At 35.4% G+C, this 25,656-nt stretch overlaps 1 protein-coding gene and 3 long non-coding RNA genes across 4 annotated transcripts in view; 2 read left to right on the top strand and 2 right to left on the bottom strand.

The window, feature by feature from the left end:
* Nucleotides 1–25,656, top strand: part of LOC309488959 — a 217,475-nt gene that overhangs the window by 66,341 nt on the left and 125,478 nt on the right. The gene's annotated exons all lie outside the window — the stretch shown is intronic.
* megf10 (multiple EGF-like-domains 10) overlaps nucleotides 1–25,656 on the bottom strand; it is a 108,572-nt gene that overhangs the window by 21,902 nt on the left and 61,014 nt on the right. The window contains exons 9-12 of the mRNA XM_082157387.1: nucleotides 24,953–25,165; nucleotides 22,475–22,649; nucleotides 22,279–22,399; nucleotides 197–360 (exon numbers count right to left, since the gene is read on the bottom strand). Coding sequence (XP_082013513.1) covers nucleotides 197–360; nucleotides 22,279–22,399; nucleotides 22,475–22,649; nucleotides 24,953–25,165 — 673 coding nt within the window. The remainder of the gene's footprint in view (nucleotides 1–196; nucleotides 361–22,278; nucleotides 22,400–22,474; nucleotides 22,650–24,952; nucleotides 25,166–25,656) is intronic.
* LOC309488961 overlaps nucleotides 1–25,656 on the top strand; it is a 132,775-nt gene that overhangs the window by 64,226 nt on the left and 42,893 nt on the right. The gene's annotated exons all lie outside the window — the stretch shown is intronic.
* Nucleotides 23,481–24,304, bottom strand: LOC309488962. Its single transcript, XR_014202309.1, has 2 exons — nucleotides 24,094–24,304; nucleotides 23,481–24,004 (listed from the first exon to the last, which is right to left on the bottom strand). It is a non-coding gene; the product is annotated as an uncharacterized lncRNA (long non-coding RNA).

Here is a 25,656-nt window from a genome sequence, read left to right as displayed (position 1 = left end):
ACTGTTCATCAGACTGAAGGAATGATGCCTTATGGGTGAAGGCCAAAAATATGGAAAATAATTGAGAGGTAATATATAACAGCGGTTCAGTATTATTAAAATGAATGCAGCAGAATATAAGAAGGTGACATAAAAGGCATGTGTAACTGAACATTAAGCCAGTACAGGGTTTGATATTTCTCTGTGAATCGCAGACCTGACAGTGCTGATCACAGCGGTCTCCTCTCCAGCCCGGAGTACAGGTGCACCTCCCGTCCAGAGCGTCGCACGCGCCTCCGTTACTGCAGGCACATGTCAGGTTACAGCCCAGACCCCACAAGCCACTGGGGCAGTTAATGGAGCAGTCCACCCCGTGCCACCCTGAAACAACAGCGTTGAAAATCATAAAAGCACTAAAAACACTGCAAGAGCTAAGACACGTGAACGAAACACACACATACGCTACTCACAGTCGGACCCGAAACAGTGATTAACATGTGATTAACAGTGATTAACATATGATCAGATTACCTGAAAGTAAGGTAAACTAGTTCCTAGGGCTTCTCTATGTATACATAGCCCTCATTTCCAGGTGCTCTTTGTCAGATCTCATCATTATTTCAATGTTTGTACTGTTTAATGTGTTTATTTCCTAAGAAGTGTGTGAGTTTATTTTGATTATTGTTACTAGGGCTGCCCTCTAATAGTCAACCAAAGGCTAGTCTATGAGAAGCCTGTAGCCAGTTGGACACAGAAAAGAAAAAAAGAGTTGTGCAGTCTGTGAAGGACAGATCGTAACACAGCTACACAGACAGAGATCAACAATCAGCACATGAATCTCAACAATGGTGACAATCAAAAGATTCATGTCGCAATGCAGGATAGTATAAAACTCACAGCATGCACTGCAGCATGAATCTTTTTTTTTTTTTCTACCATTGTTGAGATTCATGTGAATATTTTTGATATCTCTATGTTTCTACAAGACAGCATAGCTCTGTTTTTTTATGTGCATGATGTGTTTAAAAAAAATTGTCATTGTAATTCATTGAAGTGAAGTGAAGTGAAGTGAAGCTTGAAGCTTCACAGTGGTGGTAATGTAACTCTTTTGATACAGTATTAAACTCTGAATGAGATTAGTGAAGGAACAGGGTATATGACAATTTTGTTGTCATCGTCAATATAACAAACTGCATTCAAAAACCATGTGTGTATACAAGTGCGGCTTACAAGAACAGTTCAAGCAGAATGAGAAAACATAATGTTAAAAAGTCAAAGGTCAGGAGCCCAACTAAAGCAAACACTGATCTCCATAATGTTAAACCAAACCAAACATTTTCAATTAAACATCTCAATAACAACTTCTGTTGTAGTTCTTGTGTTTCTCTATTCTCTGTTCTTGTGTCCCTCTTTCCTTCAGTGATTCTGCTTGTTAACCCCCTGGGGTCGGCCGTCTCTCTCAATGTGAAGTTCATTCTGAAACGCGACAGAAAATGTTCTGTAACTCAGCGAATGCTTGTCACTGTGAAATGAAGCATATGTCTTTACAAAGTGAAAGTGAAAGTGAAAGTGAAAGTGAAAGTGACACGTGACGGCCAAGTATGGTAACCCATACTTGGAATTTGACCTCTGCATTTAACCCATCCAAGTTAATGCACACACATTAGGAGCAGAGTAGTGAGTAGTTAACACACACACACTGCAAACGTGGATACACACACCCAGAGCAGCGGGCAGCCTTTGTGTGGCGCCCGGGGAGCGATTAGGGGTTAGGTGCCTTGCTCAAGGGCACCTCAGTCATTTCCCACCGGTTCTGGAATCGAACCAGCAACCTTTGGGTTACCAGTTCAACTCCCTAACCATGACGGCCATGACAAAGCTTGAAGTCTCCATAAATGAATGATGTAAATCATATCAAAAACAAATATTCTCTGTTTAAGTAATCCGTATGAAAGCAACAACATGTACAGTTTCTCAAACGGGTCCTCATTAACTCTAATGTGACCACACCCATGAGCGCACGAGCGACTGACATGCAAATAGTCCACGTGAAGGAACGCAGACCTGTAAACGCCCATTACCTCTAAAACAAAGAATCAGAGACTCCAGTGACGTACTGCTTTTCCTCGAGTTTGGAAGACTGTGTTTGTGCTGTGCTGTTTACCTTGGATTTACCTCAGAAGAATTAGAAGAACACGATTTGATTATGATGAAGATTTTTAAGATAAGACACTCATTATAGTAAGCATGTTATTGTTGCATAAACTTTACATTGTAGCTACTAGTTAAACTGGTGCCAGACTAAAATGTACGTTATGAAATGAGATTGGAGTAAAAACATGAAGCCTAATGCTAAATGTATATACATGTACGACACGAGGAGGTTTTTATGTTCAATAATAAAACACAGCATGATATAAAAGTAGGCTAGTATGAGTGTTTATTCTAATATGGTGAATATTATAATGTTTAGACCCGTGTTTACTGTTAAATACTGTGTTTGTGGATATCTGCTCAAACGTAGATATGTATAATATGGTAACAATAATGTTTCATAGTTTAGAGCGGTTCGATCGCTTCAGTAAATGTTCTCTGCACGCGCTGTGAGTTTGAGTCAGTCCCGCTGTGCGTTTGAAAAGCAAAACGCGCCAAACATTAGGCGTCATGTTTTTACTCCAATCTCATTTCATAACGTCATAACAAATGGAAACATTTGAAGTAACATATGAAAATCCATATATTTTTCTCTAGTGTAGTGTTACTGAAGTGTTATAGGCCGCCTGCTATAGGCTATTGTTATTATTATTTTATGCAGCCCTACACGTATGCCTACAAGGCACAACAAACCTGGTGTTCATTTTATATATATATATATATGTGTGTGTGTGAGTGTGTGTGTGTGTGTGTGTGTGTGTGTGTGTGTGTGTGTGTGTGTACTCGTCTATCTATCTAACTGGGGACCTTGGTGTCGTTACACACTCACTAACAGGGGACCGTCGAGCCAAGTGGGGACATTTTTCAAGTCCCCTGTTGGTCATGCTTTAAAACATGTTAAAATCAGCCAAAACACGCTCTGGTTAATTTTGTACATTTTTGACCAAGTGGGGACTTACATGTGTGTGTGTGTTTAAGTCCATACTCAGCAGCGCTCCTGTAGGCTGGAGCAGGAACTGCAGTGGCCCATTAACACACGTCGTTCACACTTCTCTATTGTCTGAATGGCTGCTGTCCTAGAGAGGCTCTGAGACTGTAGAGCTGCTGTTTAACTGCTTCAGTAACACTTTATAATAACTGCACGCTATTAATCATTAGTTAAGCATTAGTAAAGAGTTAATTCATTTATAAAGAATTAATATACACTAATAAGCAGTATATAAATGCAGTTATAAATGCTTTATTCCTGTTTTAAAAGCATATCTATAATGTGTTTAATAATTGTATTTTCATACTTTATTAATGATCAATTTATCATTTCTAAATGAAGTATAGCATCATTTACAAAGCAGTTATTTAGGAGTTGTCAGTGGTTCATAAGATCCCTTAGAAAGTGTGAGTAAATGATTAAACTAATTCAATGTACATTCATACATCATACACTTATTATTCAGACATATAGTAATAGTTACTTAGTGTGTTAATAAATGCTTTATTAACATGTATTTCTACTGTAGTTCAGGTAGTTATAAAGCATTTAGTAGAGGTCAGTTCACAATTTTTTGTGAGCTCATCTAAAGTGAGGACTAGTTATGCTAGTTATGTAGGAGATTTAAAGGCTGTTAATATTTCTATGTTCTCTATCATTGTGTTGTGTTGTGTTTGTTTCCTTTTTCTGTTTAGAAGATAACTGAGTCTTTAAATCTCCTTTATAAATGCTTTACTAGGCATAACTAGTCCTCACTTTTGCTCACAAAATAGTGAACTGACCACTACTAAATGCTTTATAACTGCCTGAATCTACTACATTTACTCACACTTTCTAAGTGATCTTATTAATCACTGACAACTCCTAAATAACTGCTTTGTAAATAATGCTATACTTCATTTAGAAATTATAAATTGATAATTAATAAAGTATGAAAATACAATTATTAAACACATTATAGATATCCTTATAAATCAATAATACAGCATTTAAAGCTGTATTTATAAACGGCTTATTAATGTCTGCTTTATGAATTATGATTTAACTGTTTACTAATGCTTAACTAATGATTAATTAAATGCAGTTATTATAAAGGGTTACCATATATATATTATATAATATTTTTCAGAATATAACTTCAAATATGCATTTTTTTTATAAAAAATAAAATAAAAAAAACATGCCAAGAGGGGATCTACAACTCAATGTTATAATTATAATGTAATTATTATTATATTATAAAGGTATTAATAATGCGACAGATAGTATTGGCTGCCTATTAATTAAAACATCATTTCTACAAAAAAAAAAAAATCAAAAAAAAAAATCAATAGACATGTCCTTATTTTTCTGTTTCCTTTGTTTCTAGGATGTTGATGTACAGAGATATTCAGTGTTTGAAATATTGCTCAATTTAAATGCAACCAAACATATGTCGTTCGTTACCATCCAACAGTGGACCTTTCTTTAAGATCTAATTCAAAACTTTTGAGTTGACTTGCTGCATCTGGTCATTTTGAAGAAACAAAAATGAAATCATTTTTTTCATAATATAACTTTAAAAAAAATAAAAATAAAAAAAATAAAAAAAATAAACATGCCAAGATTGAATCTCAACTCTGAACGATCTCTACCTATACAACAGTGGACTCACAATAGCCTGCAATGGAACTGTGTGTGTGTGTGTGTGTGTGTGTGTGAATAGTTAAGTATGTCTTTATTTTGTAACTATAAGTTATATATATTTACATATAGGCCTTCATAGATACTTTCTATGCTTGGTTATGCAGTCCCTAACAATTTACTTGCCATTGTTATGTGCCATTGCACTCACACATACATGTCTATATTACTAACAGACCAATGTCGCTCTACACTGGCCAAGTGAGGACTCAATGAACGATGTCTATCTATACAAGAGAGGACTTGAACAGTGTGTGTGTGTGTGTGTGTGTGAACAGTGAAGTGAACTGGCAGTGAAGTCTGTCTTCATTATGTATATATAGTATATTATATAGTATATTATATATTATGCCTTTTATCAGTCATAATATTTGTTTATTTTATTTAACACTTATTTTCTCTCTTCATAGATACTTTCTATGTTTGGTTATGCAGTCCCTTTAGGGTTTATAGGATTAATCAAACAGAAATAGCTCTTTAAGGTAACGATTTCAGGTCACTATAGTGACCTATATTTAGTATAGCGTAAAGCATACTTTATACAGTGAATAATGATTTTATTCATCAAAATGAACTTCGCGTCCCCAGTTGGATGGTAAAGAACGATACGTGTTTGGCTGCTTTGTACATTTCTTGCCATCACAAACACACTGTAAAGATTTTGGAGGTCAATCTCAAAATGTTATGTCGAAAAACTAAAGTGCAATAAATAATACACGCTTTAGGGTCTGTTTACACGACATCATTTTCAACTGAAAACTGAAAACGTTTTGGCCGTTCATTTCAACGAAAATGCCATTTTGGGGGCCTGACAATGAAAGCTTTTGAAAACGAGTTTTTGTGAGCTCATCTAAAGTGAGGACTAGTTATGCCTTGTAAAGCTTTTATAAAGGAGATTTAAAGGCTGTTAATATTTCTATGTTCTCTATCGTGTTGTGTTTGTTTCCTTTTTCTGTTTAGAATATAAATGAGTCTTTAAATCTCCTTTATAAATTATTTACAAAGCATAACTAGTCCTCACTTTAGATGAGCTCGCAAAATAGTGAACTGACCACTACTAAATGCTTTATAACTGCCTGAATCTACTACATTTACTCACACTTTCTAAGTGATCTTATTAATCACTGTAAACACCTAAATAACTGATTTGTAAATAATGCTATACTTCATTTAGAAATGATAAATTGATTTAATAAAGTATGAAAAAGCAATTATTAAACACATTATAGATATGCTTCTAACTCAATAATACAGCGTTTAAAGGTGTATTTATAAACTGCTTACTAATGTCTGCTTTATGAATTATGATTTGCTTAACTAATGATTAATAGGATGCAGTTTTTATAAAGGGTTACCATATATATTATATTATATTTCTCAAAATATAACTTCAAATTTGCATTTTTTTTTATTAAAAAAAAAGCATGCCAAGAGGGGATCTGCAACTAAATGTTATAATTATAATGTAATTATTATTATATTAAGATATTAATAATGCGACTGATAGTATTGGCTGCCTATTAATTAAAACATAATTTCTACTCTTAAAAAAAATCAATAGACATGTCCTTATTTTTCTGTTTCCTTTGTTTCTAGGATGTTGATGTACAGAGAAAGTCAGTGTTTGAAATATTGCTCAATTTAAATGCAACCAAACATATGTCGTTCGTTACCATCCAACAGTGGACCTTTCTTTAAGATCTAATTCAAAACTTTTGAGTTGACTTGCTGCATCTGGTCATTTTGAAGAAACAAAAATTAAATAATTTTTTTCATAATATAACTTTAAAAAAATCAAAATTAAAAAAATTAAACATGCCAAGATTGAATCTCAACTCTGAATGATCTCTACCTATACAACAGTGGACTCACAATAGCCTGCAATGGAACTGTGTGTGTGTGTGTGTGTGTGAACAGTTAAGTATGTCTTTATTTTGTAACTATAAGTTATATATATTATATATAGGCCTTCATAGATACTTTCTATGCTTGGTTATGCAGTCCCTAACAATTTACTTGCCATTGTTATGTGCCATTGCACTCACACATACATGTCTATATTACTAACAGACCAATGTCGCTCTACACTGGCCAAGTGAGGACTCAATGAACGATGTCTATCTATACAAGTGAGGACTTGAACAGTGTGTGTGTGTGTGTGTGTGTGAACAGTGAAGTGAACTGGCAGTGAAGTCTGTCTTCATTATGTATATATAGTATATTATATAGTATATTATATATTATGCCTTTTATCACTCGTTTTGAAAACGATGCCTTTACCATCTGCATGTAAACAACATAAACGTGAATTTGTGAAATTGTTACGTCATTCCAACCCGGTCACACTAAATGCGTCTCTATAGCACACATTGTGTTTATTGTGCAATTTATACGTGCATATGATAGGCATGGGTGGGTTTAGGGTAGGTTTAGTAGTGGTGTGTAATATGTAATATGTATTATATGTTTGGTTAGGATTAGTTTTGTAGGATGTGTGTGTATTACACTCAATAAAGTGCGTATTATATGCAAGTAAAAAAATATATTTTCGCGTAAAAATTGCACGATAAACACAATGCGTGCCATAGAGATGCATTTTCATGAGATCAGGCAGGTCATGCACAAGTATATAACATGGTCACATGCGTACTTATCATCACGTGTTCACATGTTCATGAGTATTTGAGTTTTTTTTTTTTTTTTTTGACAAAGTAAGAAAGGTTTGGGGTGTGCTTTTAGATGGGCCTTTAAAATTTGACAAACAAATATCTTCAGTAACTGGATCTAGTTTCTATCAACTCCGTCTTTTGTCTAAAATTAAACACTTCCTAACTGACAAAACACTAGAGATGGCTGTTCATGCTTTTATTACTTCCCATTTAGACTACAGCAACTCATTGTATTGCGGTATTTCCAAGTCACAAATCGCTCGCCTTCAACTGGTCCAAAATGTTGCAGCAAGATTTATTCACAAAAGTAGTAAATATAATCACATGATGATGATGATACATTTTATTTATATTGCGCTTTTCTGCTTTACATATAGCCTCACATTCAAGCTGGGGGCAAGCTGGGGCCAGTTGTACTGTTAGAGGGGCCAGTTTAGACCTTATTGTTGGCATATCATTTTCTGCACTGCACTATAGGCATTAACAGGCAAAATACCATGATTACCAATCATTCAACAATGTATTTGCATTGCCATTATATTTTTTAAATTTGCATTACATATTCAGAATCAGTCACATTAACTGCATTCTACGATTTTTGTGTTTTTTTTGCAAAAAGATCAGCAAATTCATCTAGATTTAAGGCCTTTGCCCTCCTTGACTCAATACTTAGAACACCTAAATTGCTTAATCTGTCATCTGACATTGTGGACCTGAGATAGGTTTTCACCAGCTTTAGTGCATACAATATAATATACAATTAAATTATGCTTATTTTAAATGTATTGTGCAGGCTAGGTATAAAAAATATAGGAAAAACCATGATAATATGAAACGCTTCAAAACAGAGCGCACAAAGCGCGTATGCGCATCGCGGGTGCAGAATGATGTGCTCAAAGCAACATGGAGTCACAGTGTTCAGCGCTGCACAAGTGCGCATTTAAAAGTTCACGGCACAAAGCGAAGAAATTTCGAGCGCACAAATCCTAGTGTAGCCTATATCTGTCCAACAGTTTATTGATCATTTGTTTCTTCACATAGTGAAGTTTTAAATTCCAGTTATTGTGCGTTTGATGCCGATTCATAGTCCTTGTGGTGTGAACAGGCACACGGTAGCGAGTCGTTTTAAAACAGCAACAAACATAAAATACAAATACACAAAATAAAGTCATTTTATGCAAATCCACAGCCTTTTATCTACAGATCAAGCATTATAATGTGTATATATCATATTGGAGAGAGTTTTACCGTGCATATATATAACATAATATAAATTAACATTACAAAAGTTAATGATAGTACATTTCAAATACCTAAAAATTGACAATTAAGTGATTTTGTTCGAGTCAAAAATATTACTTAACATTAATGAACCAACGGTACACATTTTTTACTTTAGCAATCTTATGGGTTGTGGTCTCTCAGACATTGGCAGTAATAAAAATACAATAAAAACATAGTTTCCCTTTGGACTTAAATTACATATCTTTGTGGTATACGGTAGAAATATTGCACATTTCAGTCTAGCTTAGGTTTTTAAAATAAATAACACAGTCTTGGAAATAATATGTAAGCATGTGCAAATAAGCCTGTATAGTAAATCAAGTTCTGTTGGTCTTTGTGTTTAAGTGAGAAATTAATTCATTTAAATTGAAAGATCTCAATGTTTATAAGATCTTTCAATTATGTTTAACAGTTTTGAGCGTATAAAAGAGTGTATAAAAATGGGCTCTGAGTTTTGGCAGTGGTTGTGTCTAAGTGAAATATGTAGTTTGGAAGATGTAGTCACTGAATGCATTAATACAACATTGAATGACACAGACATTTGCAACACTTCTACAGTAATACCGTAGTAAAATATTTTCAGAATCTAAAAAATTAAATACTATCAAAACAATTAGATGTAGCTGAACACATACAGGTATTAATCTTTCAGTTTCATCACCATCTATAAAAAGGGGAAACTTGGGGGAAATGTGTACTGTACTGTAAACAATGACCATGTGACATAAAATGCTGTGAATTCTGAACAACAGAAAACAGCAGAAATATGTTTTTCTGCGTGTGTTTTTGGGGGGTAAAACCTTTTCTAGTGTTCTGGAAGAATGAGTTGATCTGAGAATGAAGTTTCAGTGCATTTTGAATGTGAAATGAACTGCTGTCAAGCTGTAAGTTGGTTTGGAGAAGATATCATGGTCTTTTAACCTGATATCATTTAAGACATCATTTAAGACTGTGGTATAAATGATTGAATGATTTAACCATAACTCATTACTATCCTTGATATTCTAAAATAGGTATTTTTCATGTGTATGTAGACTAGGGTGTGTGATATTGAGTTGTTGCACTTCCCCCCCACACGCAATTTACATATCAATGCAGGAAGGCCTTAAAGGCCAGTGTTTTTCTTAGGTGAGAAAACTGGCCAACAACCAGTAACCAACTTACAGCTTGACAGCAGTTCATTTCACATTCAAAATGCACTGAAACTTCATGTCTCAGATCAACTCATTCTTCCAGAACATTAGAAAAGGTTTCACCCATACACTTAGTGATACACTTTGTCACACATAAAACAAAAAAACACAAACAACAGGAGCATTACACAATGTTTTCTTTTGTAAAATGCTTTCATAAAACAAGAATGACACTATCTACTGTTTATAATTCACTGCAGTTGATGTTACATGATCCTTTTTGATTACAGCCCAGTTATCATCTATGATAATATTGAGCAGGTGGATACCTATAAGTATCTAGGTGTGGTCATTGATCGTTGATTTACTTGGAAAGCCCACATTGATTATCTTTGTTCAAAATTCCGGCAACGATTGTATTTTTTTAAGAAGACTTAGGCTGTTCGGTGTAAATCAGAGAATTATGCAATTATTTCATTATGCCGTTTTAGGTAGTCTTTTAAATTATAGGATGCAAACTTCATATGGCAATCTTTCGGTCCAATTAAAATCACAGCTTGCATGTCTTGTGAAAACTGCAATGTAAGTTATGGGTGTAAGAGAGTACTCATCACTTCAATCAATTTACGAATCGTGGATTTTTAAAAAAATGCACAGACAATAGTGAGTGATTCAAGCCATGTTTTATTTCCAATGTATCAGCTTCTGCCATCAGGGAGACGGTATAGAGTCCCACTGAGTAAGAGGAACCGTTAGAGTATCTATTAATATGTTAAATAGCAAGATGTAGTTATACATATATGTAGTTTTAAACTCTTTTTGGTTTGTGTGTGTCTGTATATGTTGTGTACTAATGCAGCTTTGAGTCCAAGACAAATTTCCTGAAAAAGGACAATAAAGTAAAGTATACTAACAAACTAACTTTTTAACATTACTGTACTAAAATATTCCTAAGTTTCCCCTTTTGTATAGATGGTGATGAAAATGAAAGACTAACACTTACATCTAATTATTTTGATATTATTATATTTTAGAATCAGAATATCTATTTCAATGTGATATTACTGAAATTAATTTTTAACAGTTTAACAGTACTATTATTATTAACAGTTTTAAAAAGAGTATGTAAACGTGCAAATTAGCCTGTATAGAACATAAAGTTCTGTTGGTGTTTGTGTTTAAGAATAATTAATGTAAATGGAACAAAATGCATTCAATGACATCTTTCAAAGCAGTGATCCACAGTTTAGCTCACATAGACGGAAGGTGTGATCACTGTGTGAAGAGAGTTTTGAAAAAGTGACTTTAGAATTGGGAAACTTACATTTTATTTGTGTTTGGAATAATCATTAATTTAGTTTCATTGTAAACATAGTGCTAAACAAGTAAACAAGATTTTATATTTAAATATTATATTATATTATATAATACTGATTTCAGAATTGTGCAAGGTGAATTTTCCGGAATCTCTGTGTGAACGGAGCTTATGTGAGCCAAACTGTGGATCATTTATTATTGCTTTGGCAAAAAAAAAAAATATTTCTAACTTAACACTTAACAGGCCAATTTGCAGATGTTTACATTCTCTAATCAAAACTGATGTTCAAAACCTAATATTTAAATTCTGAATCTAAAAAAAACAAAAACAAAAAAATATATATTTAACTAAACACCTATACAAGTGTTAATCTCAGTTTCATATTTTTGTACAGTATTGTAAACGTGGATAATGTAACATTAACTGCAGTGAACAGTAGATAGTGTAATTCTTGTTTTATTTATTTTTTAAATACATTTTTACAAAAGAAAACTTTACAAAATAAATTTGGCAGGGTAAATCCCATCGTTTTCTCTAGTTTATTCTAGTGTATTTGAGAAGTTGCACAGATATTGGTAACAGGACTCTGGGGGTTGTTGGCCAGTTTTCTCACCTGAGACAAACACTGGCCTTTAAGGCCTTCCTGCATTGATATGTAAATTGCGTGTGGGGGGGAAGTGCAACAACTCAATATCACACACCCTAGTCTACATACACATGAAAAATACCTATTTTAGAATATCAAGGATAGTAATGAGTTATGGTTAAATCATTCAATCATTTATACCACAGTCTTAAATGATATCTTAAATGATATCAGGTTAAAAGACCATGATATCTTCTCCAAACCAACTTACAGCTTGACAGCAGTTCATTTCACATTCAAAATGCACTGAAACTTCATTCTCAGATCAACTCATTCTTCCAGAACACTAGAAAAGGTTTTACCCCCCAAAAACACACGTTAAATAAAAAAACACACAAATAACGGGTAGAATTCTAACATATTTCTGCTGTTTTCTGTTGTTCAGAATTCACAGCATTTTATGTCACATGGTCATTGTTTACAGTACAGTACACATTTCCCCCAAGTTTCCCCTTTTTATAGATGGTGATGAAACTGAAAGATTAATACCTGTATGTGTTCAGCTACATCTAATTGTTTTGATAGTATTTAATTTTTTAGATTCTGAAAATATTTTACTACGGTATTACTGTAGAAGTGTTGCAAATGTCTGTGTCATTCAATGTTGTATTAATGCATTCAGTGACTACATCTTCCAAACTACATATTTCACTTAGACACAACCACTGCCAAAACTCAGAGCCCATTTTTATACACTCTTTTATACGCTCAAAACTGTTAAACATAATTGAAAGATCTTATAAACATTGAGATCTTTCAATTTAAATGAATTAATTTCTCACTTAAACACAAAGACCAACAGAACTTGATTTACTATACAGGCTTATTTGCACATGCTTACATATTATTTCCAAGACTGTGTTATTTATTTTAAAAACCTAAGCTAGACTGAAATGTGCAATATTTCTACCGTATACCACAAAGATATGTAATTTAAGTCCAAAGGGAAACTATGTTTTTATTGTATTTTTATTACTGCCAATGTCTGAGAGACCACAACCCATAAGATTGCTAAAGTAAAAAATGTGTACCGTTGGTTCATTAATGTTAAGTAATATTTTTGACTCGAACAAAATCACTTAATTGTCAATTTTTAGGTATTTGAAATGTGCTATCATTAACTTTTGTAATGTTAATTTATATTATGTTATATATATGCACGGTAAAACTCTCTCCAATATGATATATACACATTATAATGCTTGATCTGTAGATAAAAGGCTGTGGATTTGCATAAAATGACTTTATTTTGTGTATTTGTATTTTATGTTTGTTGCTGTTTTAAAACGACTCGCTACCGTGTGCCTGTTCACACCACAAGGACTATGAATCGGCATCAAACGCACAATAACTGGAATTTAAAACTTCACTATGTGAAGAAACAAATGATCAATAAACTGTTGGACAGATATAGGCTACACTAGGATTTGTGCGCTCGAAATTTCTTCGCTTTGTGCCGTGAACTTTTAAATGCGCACTTGTGCAGCGCTGAACACTGTGACTCCATGTTGCTTTGAGCACATCATTCTGCACCCGCGATGCGCATACGCGCTTTGTGCGCTCTGTTTTGAAGCGTTTCATATTATCATGGTTTTTCCTATATTTTTTATACCTAGCCTGCACAATACATTTAAAATAAGCATAATTTAATTGTATATTATATTGTATGCACTAAAGCTGGTGAAAACCTATCTCAGGTCCACAATGTCAGATGACAGATTAAGCAATTTAGGTGTTCTAAGTATTGAGTCAAGGAGGGCAAAGGCCTTAAATCTAGATGAATTTGCTGATCTTTTTGCAAAAAAATCACAAAAATCGTAGAATGCAGTTAATGTGACTGATTCTGAATATGTAATGCAAATTTAAAAAATATAATGGCAATGCAAATACATTGTTGAATGATTGGTAATCATGGTATTTTGCCTGTTAATGCCTATAGTGCAGTGCAGAAAATGATATGACAACAATAAGGTCTAAACTGGCCCCTCTAACAGTACAACTGGCCCCAGCTTGCCCCCAGCTTGAATGTGAGGCTATATGTAAAGCAGAAAAGCGCAATATAAATAAAATGTATCATCATCATCATGTGATTATATTTACTACTTTTGTGAATAAATCTTGCTGCAGCATTTTGGACCAGTTGAAGGCGAGCGATTTGTGACTTGGAAATACCGCAATACAATGAGTTGCTGTAGTCTAAATGGGAAGTAATAAAAGCATGAACAGCCATCTCTAGTGTTTTGTCAGTTAGGAAGTGTTTAATTTTAGACAAAAGACGGAGTTGATAGAAACTAGATCCAGTTACTGAAGATATTTGTTTGTCAAATTTTAAAGGCCCATCTAAAAGCACACCCCAAACCTTTCTTACTTTGTCAAAAAAAAAAAAAAAAAACTCATATACTCATGAACATGTGAACACGTGATGATAAGTACGCATGTGACCATGTTATATACTTGTGCATGACCTGCCTGATCTCATGAAAATGCATCTCTATGGCACGCATTGTGTTTATCGTGCAATTTTTACGCGAAAATATATTTTTTTACTTGCATATAATACGCACTTTATTGAGTGTAATACACACACATCCTACAAAACTAATCCTAACCAAACATATAATACATATTACATATTACACACCACTACTAAACCTACCCTAAACCCACCCATGCCTATCATATGCACGTATAAATTGCACAATAAACACAATGTGTGCTATAGAGACGCATTTAGTGTGACCGGGTTGGAATGACGTAACAATTTCACAAATTCACGTTTATGTTGTTTACATGCAGATGGTAAAGGCATCGTTTTCAAAACGAGTGAAAAAAGGCATAATATATAATATACTATATAATATACTATATATACATAATGAAGACAGACTTCACTGCCAGTTCACTTCACTGTTCACACACACACACACACACACACTGTTCAAGTCCTCACTTGTATAGATAGACATCGTTCATTGAGTCCTCACTTGGCCAGTGTAGAGCGACATTGGTCTGTTAGTAATATAGACATGTATGTGTGAGTGCAATGGCACATAACAATGGCAAGTAAATTGTTAGGGACTGCATAACCAAGCATAGAAAGTATCTATGAAGGCCTATATATAATATATATAACTTATAGTTACAAAATAAAGACATACTTAACTGTTCACACACACACACACACACAGTTCCATTGCAGGCTATTGTGAGTCCACTGTTGTATAGGTAGAGATCATTCAGAGTTGAGATTCAATCTTGGCATGTTTAATTTTTTTAATTTTTTTAATTTTGATTTTTTTAAAGTTATATTATGAAAAAAATGATTTAATTTTTGTTTCTTCAAAATGACCAGATGCAGCAAGTCAACTCAAAAGTTTTGAATTAGATCTTAAAGAAAGGTCCACTGTTGGATGGTAACGAACGACATATGTTTGGTTGCATTTAAATTGAGCAATATTTCAAACACTGACTTTCTCTGTACATCAACATCCTAGAAACAAAGGAAACAGAAAAATAAGGACATGTCTATTGATTTTTTTTAAGAGTAGAAATTATGTTTTAATTAATAGGCAGCCAATACTATCAGTCGCATTATTAATATCTTAATATAATAATAATTACATTATAATTATAACATTTAGTTGCAGATCCCCTCTTGGCATGCTTTTTTTTTAATAAAAAAAAATGCAAATTTGAAGTTATATTTTGAGAAATATAATATAATATATATGGTAACCCTTTATAAAAACTGCATCCTATTAATCATTAGTTAAGCAAATCATAATTCATAAAGCAGACATTAGTAAGCAGTTTATAAATACACCTTTAAACGCTGTATTATTGAGTTAGAAGCATATCTATAATGTGTTTAATAATTGCTTTTTCATACTTTATTAAATCAATTTATCATTTCTAAATGAAGTATAGCATTATTTACAAATCAGTTATTTAGGTGTTTACAGTGATTAATAAGATCACTTAGAAAGTGTGAGTAAATGTAGTAGATTCAGGCAGTTATAAAGCATTTAGTAGTGGTCAGTTCACTATTTTGCGAGCTCATCTAAAGTGAGGACTAGTTATGCTTTGTAAATAATTTATAAAGGAGATTTAAAGACTCATTTATATTCTAAACAGAAAAAGGAAACAAACACAACACGATAGAGAACATAGAAATATTAACAGCCTTTAAATCTCCTTTATAAAAGCTTTACAAGGCATAACTAGTCCTCACTTTAGATGAGCTCACAAAAACTCGTTTTCAAAAGCTTTCATTGTCAGGCCCCCAAAATGGCATTTTCGTTGAAATGAACGGCCAAAACGTTTTCAGTTTTCAGTTGAAAATGATGTCGTGTAAACAGACCCTAAAGCGTGTATTATTTATTGCACTTTAGTTTTTCGACATAACATTTTGAGATTGACCTCCAAAATCTTTACAGTGTGTTTGTGATGGCAAGAAATGTACAAAGCAGCCAAACACGTATCGTTCTTTACCATCCAACTGGGGACGCGAAGTTCATTTTGATGAATAAAATCATTATTCACTGTATAAAGTATGCTTTACGCTATACTAAATATAGGTCACTATAGTGACCTGAAATCGTTACCTTAAAGAGCTATTTCTGTTTGATTAATCCTATAAACCCTAAAGGGACTGCATAACCAAACATAGAAAGTATCTATGAAGAGAGAAAATAAGTGTTAAATAAAATAAACAAATATTATGACTGATAAAAGGCATAATATATAATATACTATATATACATAATGAAGACAGACTTCACTGCCAGTTCACTTCACTGTTCACACACACACACACACACTGTTCAAGTCCTCTCTTGTATAGATAGACATCGTTCATTGAGTCCTCACTTGGCCAGTGTAGAGTGACATTGGTCTGTTAGTAATATAGACATGTATGTGTGAGTGCAATGGCACATAACAATGGCAAGTAAATTGTTAGGGACTGCATAACCAAGCATAGAAAGTATCTATGAAGGCCTATATGTAAATATATATAACTTATAGTTACAAAATAAAGACATACTTAACTATTCACACACACACACACACACACACACACACACAGTTCCATTGCAGGCTATTGTGAGTCCACTGTTGTATAGGTAGAGATCGTTCAGAGTTGAGATTCAATCTTGGCATGTTTATTTTTTTTATTTTTTTTATTTTTATTTTTTTTAAAGTTATATTATGAAAAAAATGATTTCATTTTTGTTTCTTCAAAATGACCAGATGCAGCAAGTCAACTCAAAAGTTTTGAATTAGATCTTAAAGAAAGGTCCACTGTTGGATGGTAACGAACGACATATGTTTGGTTGCATTTAAATTGAGCAATATTTCAAACACTGAATATCTCTGTACATCAACATCCTAGAAACAAAGGAAACAGAAAAATAAGGACATGTCTATTGATTTTATTAGAGTAGAAATTATGTTTTAATTAATAGGCCACAACAGAGAATGAATTTCTTAAAGCAATAACTTTGCTGTAATGTCCACAACATAAAGCTTCTGATGTTTTATAGTGCTTTCATTGAAAGTGTTATGATATTCTGTATTATTTGTTGGTATGGAACTGCTACTGAGGTACAGAAGAAATTATTAAGAAAAGTAGTAACAAGTAAATTGTTAGGGACTGCATAACCAAGCATAGAAAGTATCTATGAAGAGAGAGCGTTAAATAAGAAAAATAATATTATGAATGATAAGAGGATATTCTCGCCTCTGCTTTTGAACTGTTGCCGTCGGGCCGTCTGTATTTTTTACCCCGTTGTAGATTTAAATGGTCTTTCCTAAAACAAATCGTATTTAATTTTTTTTGATAACTGATAGGTTATATATATATATATATATATATATATATATATATATATATAGAGAGAGAGAGAGAGAGAGAGAGAGAGAGAGAGAGAGAGAGAGAGAGAGAGAGAGAGAGTTACATAATGAAGGCAGACTTCACTGCCAGTTCACTTCACTGTTCACACACACACAGCTCCATTGTAGGCTATCAAGTCCCCACTAGTATAGATAGAGATCGTTCAGAGTTTCAGGTCCCCACTTGGCATGTTTTTTTTTAAATAAAAAAATGCATATTTGAAGTTATATTATGAAAAAAGAGCTTAAAAGAAAATTTTGTATGTCATTTTTGTTCCTTCAAAATGACCAGAAACACTAGTCCCCTCTTGGCCAGTGTAGAGCGATAGTCCCCTGTTAGTAATATAGACGTGTATGTGTGTGTGTGTGTGTGTGTGTGTGTGTGTATTTTGTACATTTTAAATCGCAATTTTAACCAGAAAAATGTATTCTCAAAATCGTGCAGCCCTATAGTTTCTCTTGATATCAGCATGGTCAAAGCTGTGTGTGTGTTTGTTTTTTGTTTTTACAGGGACCAGATGCCCCACTGATGAGTCCTGCTGACTTCAACATTCACATGAGTCTCTGTACATGAACATGGTAAAGTGAAAAATCAAACACCTTGGAAATGACAGGTTGTACTATGTTTCAGGAATGGCACAAAGGTGTGTGACTGTTCAAGTCTTTAGATCATTGTTTTCAATAATGTGCTTTTTTGTCATTTGTTGTGTATCTTTGGATTAGGTTGTGTTGTAAATAAATCCAAACAATCAAAAAGCCATTCTTTTTTAAATCTCCTCATTCTTTGTGCAAGGTTGCTCATAATGATAGGGCCTGATAGCACCTGATAGGGTCATTAGGGGAGGGTCTTTGTCTTTCTCAGGTGTGAAAGACATTAATATTCATGATGTGTTCACGCCTCCTCGCATAAAGCTTTCTTACACAAAACATGTCAAACAATTTTTAAATCAATATATTGTTTTATCTGAATGAGTATGCAGGATGATTTTCACATAGTTTTGGAGCAAATATTCTAGGCTACGTGATACAATTTTCAAAAGTCTTGTGAATAAATAATCAATATGGGTTTCATGGCCTTATTTCAGTGACTTTTTTAATCACAAACCACCCATAAATGTCATTATCTCAAAACTACAAACTTTTATATACATGCTGCTAAAATATTATTGTAGCAGAGTTTGTGCTAATTACAGTGTAATCAGACTTTAGCCATGAAAATGTCACAAGTAACAGAAATATGCACAAATGTCAGAGCATGTCAGAACACCTCCAGGGCCAGAAAACACCTCAGACCCCAGAGGGTTAACAGCAGGTGTTCATCACTAATGCTCAACAATCACATACATATTCACATAATTATCTCACGGCAACACTGCGTCAATGATACATTTACTCTCTGTGGTGTGGATTTTCCTGTGGGGTTGAAAGGGTTAACAGTAGCTAAGTTTCCATCCACTTGTCAATCGAATTATCTGAAGTTTGGTAAAAAAAACTCATGCGAATAAAGCTGGTGAAAGTGTGTTTCCATCCAACGGCTTTAAAGCGAATAAAAACCTGTGCGTAATGACGTCACATGCGGTTTTGCGATCAAATTGGTATATCGAATTGATTTGAGACATTTTAAGGTGTGTCCATTCATTTTCGCACTGAATCGCACAACATACAAGCAAACATTTGCAAACAAAGTTTTGCTAGACAAAATGGATCGCGCCATCTACCAACAAATGATCAATATTGCACAAGTTGTAATAGTGCTTATGTGCCAGCTGATAGCGACATATCAAGCTATAATAAGAAAACAACGACGCTATCACGCTAAAACTTCTTCTATGTTTTGTGGCGGGTTGCAACCATAAAATGACCTAAAACTTAATCGCAATAATTATTTATTCGGCAAATAACGTTTCCATCAGCGTTTATCGCATAAGCCGTATATCGATCAAGATAAAATCCGATGAGACCGAACGTATTTCATTTGAGTCGATATTCATGAAATTCAATCGAATTTTACTGTTTCCATAAGGCATTTTTCATTCGATATCACTTAATTCGGATAAAAACGTGTGGATGGAAACATAGCTAGTGTAAGATAAAAAGACACACCCATGAAATGTATTTTAACAGTAATAAACTGTAAGTTAAAAACAGGTATATACTAGGACCAATACTGTTGGCAGTATTTTACTACTGTAAAATGTAGTTTTTTGGGGTTACCATTGTGCTGAAGAGTAGAGCCTGTGCTTCAGTCTAGCAGAAGATCTACAAACATTGATGATATGCTGCATGTTGCTTTATTTAACAGGCAGAGACTGTGTAGTTGCTGTTCCAGTGGACCCTATTTTTTTACGTTTTCCCTATTAGTGGCGGAATAGCACTCGGGAGCACTTCGACTCTGCGCAGTAATATCATCACTCCTGAAAAATCCTCTCCCCCTCTCCCTCTCACTTCTGTCATTAGAACCAATGTGACTTTTTACTGCGCCGAGTCGAAGTGCTTCCAAGTGCTATTCCGCCATACATTATAGTTATCCTTTTTACCCGCTTAGAAAAGCGCCACGTTTTATTTTGTGTCACCATACTTGGTTGTGTAACTACTCGTGTAACTGTATTTAAATAGGGAAAACGTGGAGGTGTTCGGTCGCTTCTAGCTTCATCTCTGTTTGGTCCCTAATGAATGAACTAGGCTAAGCTAAGTGCTATCAAAGTGTCGCCGCGCGCTAGAGCGATTGAGTGCACGCACTGAGACGAGAGAGGTATGCATCAACTCATCTTAGTTAAGGGAAAAAGATAGTTTACAGTTTTTTTCGATTGCTAAACGATAGTGGGCACAACTGGAGTCACATGTGCAAAACTCTAACTACAGTCTGCACAGCAGCAGTTCATGTGGACCAAACTCTAGTTCGTTTTTCATTGCTTGAACACAGTTTTCAAAACTCCACACACTTATCCCATGACTTTAACCACAACCTGCACAACACTGTGGATTTACAGCACTTTGTTCAAATGCTAACACACTGCTGTCAAAACTGTGAACCACACATTCAAAACAGAATAGATTTCAGCCTTGTGCCTTTCAAACACTGCTGATTGCAATTTCAGCTGAAAGGCTAAGCAGGGGTCTTGTTTTAGACTTGTTAGTGAACACACACACACACACACACACACACACACACACACACACACACACACACACACATATATATATATAGATAGATAGATAGATAGATAGATAGATGATAGATAGATAGATAGATAGATAGATAGATAGATAGATAGATAGATAGATAGATAGATAGATAGATAGATAGATAGATAGATAGATAGATATACTGTATATATATATTTAGGTAGAGCTCAGAAAGACTAATTGTCTTGTGGCCTGATGCTTGAGAGAGGCAGGATTAGCCCCTCAATTATTTGTTCGAATTACAGTATGTACTTTTAGTTTCTACCTTTTTCTCTCATTACTGTAATTCCGTAAATTACTACAGACTATTGAAGCAAACTGCTAATTTTCATTTACCTTAAAGAATTGTTATGTTCTAAAAATTTTAATAAATCATGTGAAAGAATGTCACTCTTTTCTTTGAAGAAAATATTACTTTGTATGAAGTCACTGAAATTGTTCAAACTGTAAAGATGAAAAGTTAGTATTTTCTGTATTGGTGTTTGATGCTAGTGTTTTTCCTCTCAGTGTGTTCTGAGTGATAGTGTGTGTTATCTCAGTGAGGGTTGTGTATAGTGTTTGGCTGCACTGAGCCTGTTTTGAGCCGTGTGTTAAGAGTTGTGTTGCTTGGAATGAGTTTTGCAGGTGATGTGAACTGTTTAGCTCAGGTGACTGTTGGTAGTGCAGACTGTAGTTAGAGTTTTGCACCAGTTGTGCTCACTGTCGTTTAGCAATCGTAAAAAACTGTAATATGAAAAAAATTGTGAAGTATCCCTTTAACATATGCGTTTCTCTCTATAGGTTCTCATCACTGAACTTGCAGAGTCGACATTGTTGCAGTCGACACTGACTCTACACTGGTCTATTAATGAATTATTAAAATGTTCACACAATCTCTGTGGTGTTTTTTTTTTGACACATTCATAATCATTACTTTTTCCAGTGCTCTCCCGCAAGCTTTGTGTTCACTTGAGTGTTTAATGCATTATTATATATTATAAAGGCTCATTATTATGGTTTAGTGCTCTCCCGCAAGCTTTGTGTTCACTTGAGTGTTTAATGCACTATTATATATTATAAAGGCTCATTATTATGGTTTAGTATTTCTCTGTAAAGTAGAACAATATTAGCAATGTTACATTTAATATTCTTTCTCAGCCCTGAAACTCAAACCATTTTGCTGCTTGAAGATGCTGAATCAAATACACCTCCATTCCTGAGGCCTCATGGAAACACACCTTGTCAGGGTAGATAAGCAACTTCACACCAAAGACAACTGAACAAGCCTACTGAGTTCTTCAGGATTACTAGAAAGTTGATCAGGGTTGGAGTTGAACTCTGCAGGACAGTGAGTTGAAGAGAATCACCTGCTTGACAGGAACAGGATCCATCGATGGGAGAGCAGATGGCTGCGTTCTTACAGGAGCAGAGAGAGGAGCAGTTGATGCCGTATGTGCCCGCGGGGCAGACCGAGGAGCAATCTGAGCCCTGTAATCATGACCACACATCAGTGACCGGTTCCAGCATACACACACTCAGTCTGTTTAAGATAAGATGAAGTACCTTATATCCCGGTGCACAGACACATTCTCCGCTCACGCTGTGGCAGTCTGCTCCGTTCTGACAGTGACAGACCTCCTGACACGCCTCCCCAAAGAAACCAGGAGCGCACGTCTCGTTACAGTACAACCCCGACCACCCCGACCGGCACGAACACTCACCCGACATGGGGTGACAGCTGAGAGAGACGACACATTCAGTGACCATCGAGTCTGAAGCGCATATACCCTACAGGCCACCAAACTGTAGTTTTGGGTCTGTGAACTTATCCTAGTGCAATGATTCCCAAACTGTTTTGACGTCAAATAATGCATTGTAAAACCTAACAGTTATATGTACTAAATAAAAATGAGGTAACTGCACTCAAATTTGACCGAAAGTTATGTGGACACAATGACTGAAACAGAACTCAAACTGAATGAGTTACAGAAAATGTCTAGTTCCCAGCATGATAACTGGATAATAATTGTTCTGAATGAGCGTTAGTGATGAACACCTGCTGTTAACAAGCAGAATCACTGGAGGAAAGACGAGAACTACAACTGACTTCCAGCCACAGCCTTAGATGAAATCAGCTGAAGATAAAAGACTAAATATCTCAAGATCTCAGCAGAGGAGGATTAAAAAACTCACAAACAGCATTACCAGCTTCACTTATTACCAACCCGTTTACTTTATTTCTGTCAGACATCTACAGAAGTGCTATAGGCCCCGTGGCGCTGCCTAAGATTTTGCCCTTAATGGCATTTTTTTCCTTAGATTACTTTTACTTTTATACTTTAAGTAGTTTTGAAACCAGTACTTTTACACTTTTACTTGAGTAAAAAGCTTGAGTTGATACTTCAACTTCTACAGAAGTCTTTTTAAACCCTAGTATCTATACTTCTACCTGAGTAATGACTGTGAATTCTTTTGACACCTCTGGCTGTTTGTGGAGTTGTTTAATCCTCCTCTGCTGAGATCTTGAGAGATGTAATGTTTTATCTTCTGTTGATTTCATCTAAGGCTGTGGCTGAAGTCAGTTGTAGTTCTTGTGTTTCTCTTTTTTCTGTTCTTGTTGTTCATCTTTCCTTCAGTGATTCTGCTTGTTAACAGCAGGTGTTCATCACTAATGCTCAATCATCACTTAATTAATCACTTCATTTCTTGACTGCAATGTATATCTTCTTTTAGTGAACTCAACTGATATAATTTCAGAGTACTCATAACTATTGGTTTCTACAATTACACTGAACAAAATTATAAACGCAACACTTTTGTTTTTGCCCCCATTTTTCATGAACTCAAAGATCTAAGACTTTTTCTATGTACACAAAAGGCCTATTTCTCTCAAATATTGTTCACAGATCTGTCTAAATCTGTGTTAATGAGCACTTCTCCTTTGCCGAGATAATCTATCCACCTCACAGGTGTGGCATATCAAGATGCTGATTAGACAGCATGATTATTGCACAGGTGTGCCTTAGGCTCAATAATGAGACTGTAATAATGAGACTGTGATGATAGAGTGTGTGTCTCACCTGTGTGTCTCACCTGTGTGTGTTACTGGCGTGACAGGGTGTGTGTCTCACCTGTGTGTGTTACTGGCGTGACAGGGTGTGTGTCTCACCTGTGTGTCTCACTGGTGTAACAGGGTGTGTGTCTCACCTGTGTGTGTTACTGGCGTGACAGGGTGTGTGTCTCACCTGCGTGTGTTATTGGCGTGACAGGGTGTGTGTCTCACCTGTGTGTGTTATTGGCGTGACAGGGTGTGTGTCTCACCTGTGTGTGTTACTGGCGTGACAGAGTGTGTGTCTCACCTGTGTGTGTTATTGGCGTGACAGGGTGTGTGTCTCACCTGCGTGTGTTATTGGCGTGACAGAGTGTGTGTCTCACCTATGTGTGTTACTGTCGTGACAGGGTGTGTGTCTCACCTGTGTGTGTTATTGGTGTGATAGGGTGTGTGTCTCACCTGCGTGTGTTATTGGGGTGACAGGGTGTGTGTCTCACCTGCGTGTGTTATTGGCGTGACAGGGTGTGTGTCTCACCTGTGTGTGTTATTGGCGTGACAGGGTGTGTGTCTCACCTGTGTGTGTTATTGGCGTGTCAGGGTGTGTGTCTCACCTGCGTGTGTTATTGGCGTGACAGGGTGTGTGTCTCACCTGTGTGTGTTATTGGGGTGACAGGGTGTGTGTCTCACCTGCGTGTGTTATTGGCGTGACAGGGTGTGTGTCTCACCTGTGTGTGTTATTGGCGTGACAGGGTGTGTGTCTCACCTGTGTGTGTTATTGGCGTGTCAGGGTGTGTGTCTCACCTGCGTGTGTTATTGGCGTGACAGGGTGTGTGTCTCACCTGTGTGTTATTGGCATGACAGGGTGTGTGTCTCACCTGTGTGTGTTATTGGCGTGACAGGGTGTGTGTCTCACCTGTGTGTGTTATTGGCGTGACAGGGTGTGTGTCTCACCTGCGTGTGTTATTGGCGTGACAGGGTGTGTGTCTCACCTGCGTGTGTTATTGGCGTGACAGGGGCACTTCCTGTCACACCTGAGGCCATAGAGACCGTTGGCACAGACTCGCTCCTCACATCTCTCACCGGTGTATCCCTGCTCACACACACAGGCTCCGCTCACGTGATAGCACTGCGCACCATTCACACACACACACGTCTGACTGCAGCCCACGCCATACGAGCCGACCGGGCACTCGTCCTGACACCTGCCAACACACACACACACACACTTCAGTAACAGACTATATACAAATAGCGAGTTCTTCTTTCATTGTCAGCATAAATAACAAAGTGTTATTGTTTAATGAGGTCATTTGTAAAGAGTTAAATAATACTTTGTTAACAACTTATTAACTGCAAATAGTTCTCACTTTAGATTAGATCACAGAAAATTACATTAATTAAGTGCTTTAAACCAAACTTTATGTTAATACATTAAGCCTATCCCTAAAGCAAAACATAACCACCTAAAATAATTCAATAAATAATGCTGTCAATATGAATTACATACAAACACTCATAAGATCAAGTTAAAATACATCAGTAAGAATCAGGGGTAGGTTTAGAGACAAAATATACAGTTTGTACTGTGTAAAACTCATTAGGGACTGTTCGTTTTTTATTTAAGGGGCCACCGGAGGAGTTTTGAGATCTGTTGTCAAAAAAGACATGACCCTCCCTTCGCCAGCAATAAATT

This window comes from Leuciscus leuciscus (assembly GCF_965113295.1).
Source record: "Leuciscus leuciscus genome assembly, chromosome: 24".
Classification (NCBI taxonomy): Eukaryota; Metazoa; Chordata; class Actinopteri; order Cypriniformes; family Leuciscidae; genus Leuciscus; species Leuciscus leuciscus.
This window is presented reverse-complemented; position numbering and strand designations above follow the sequence as displayed.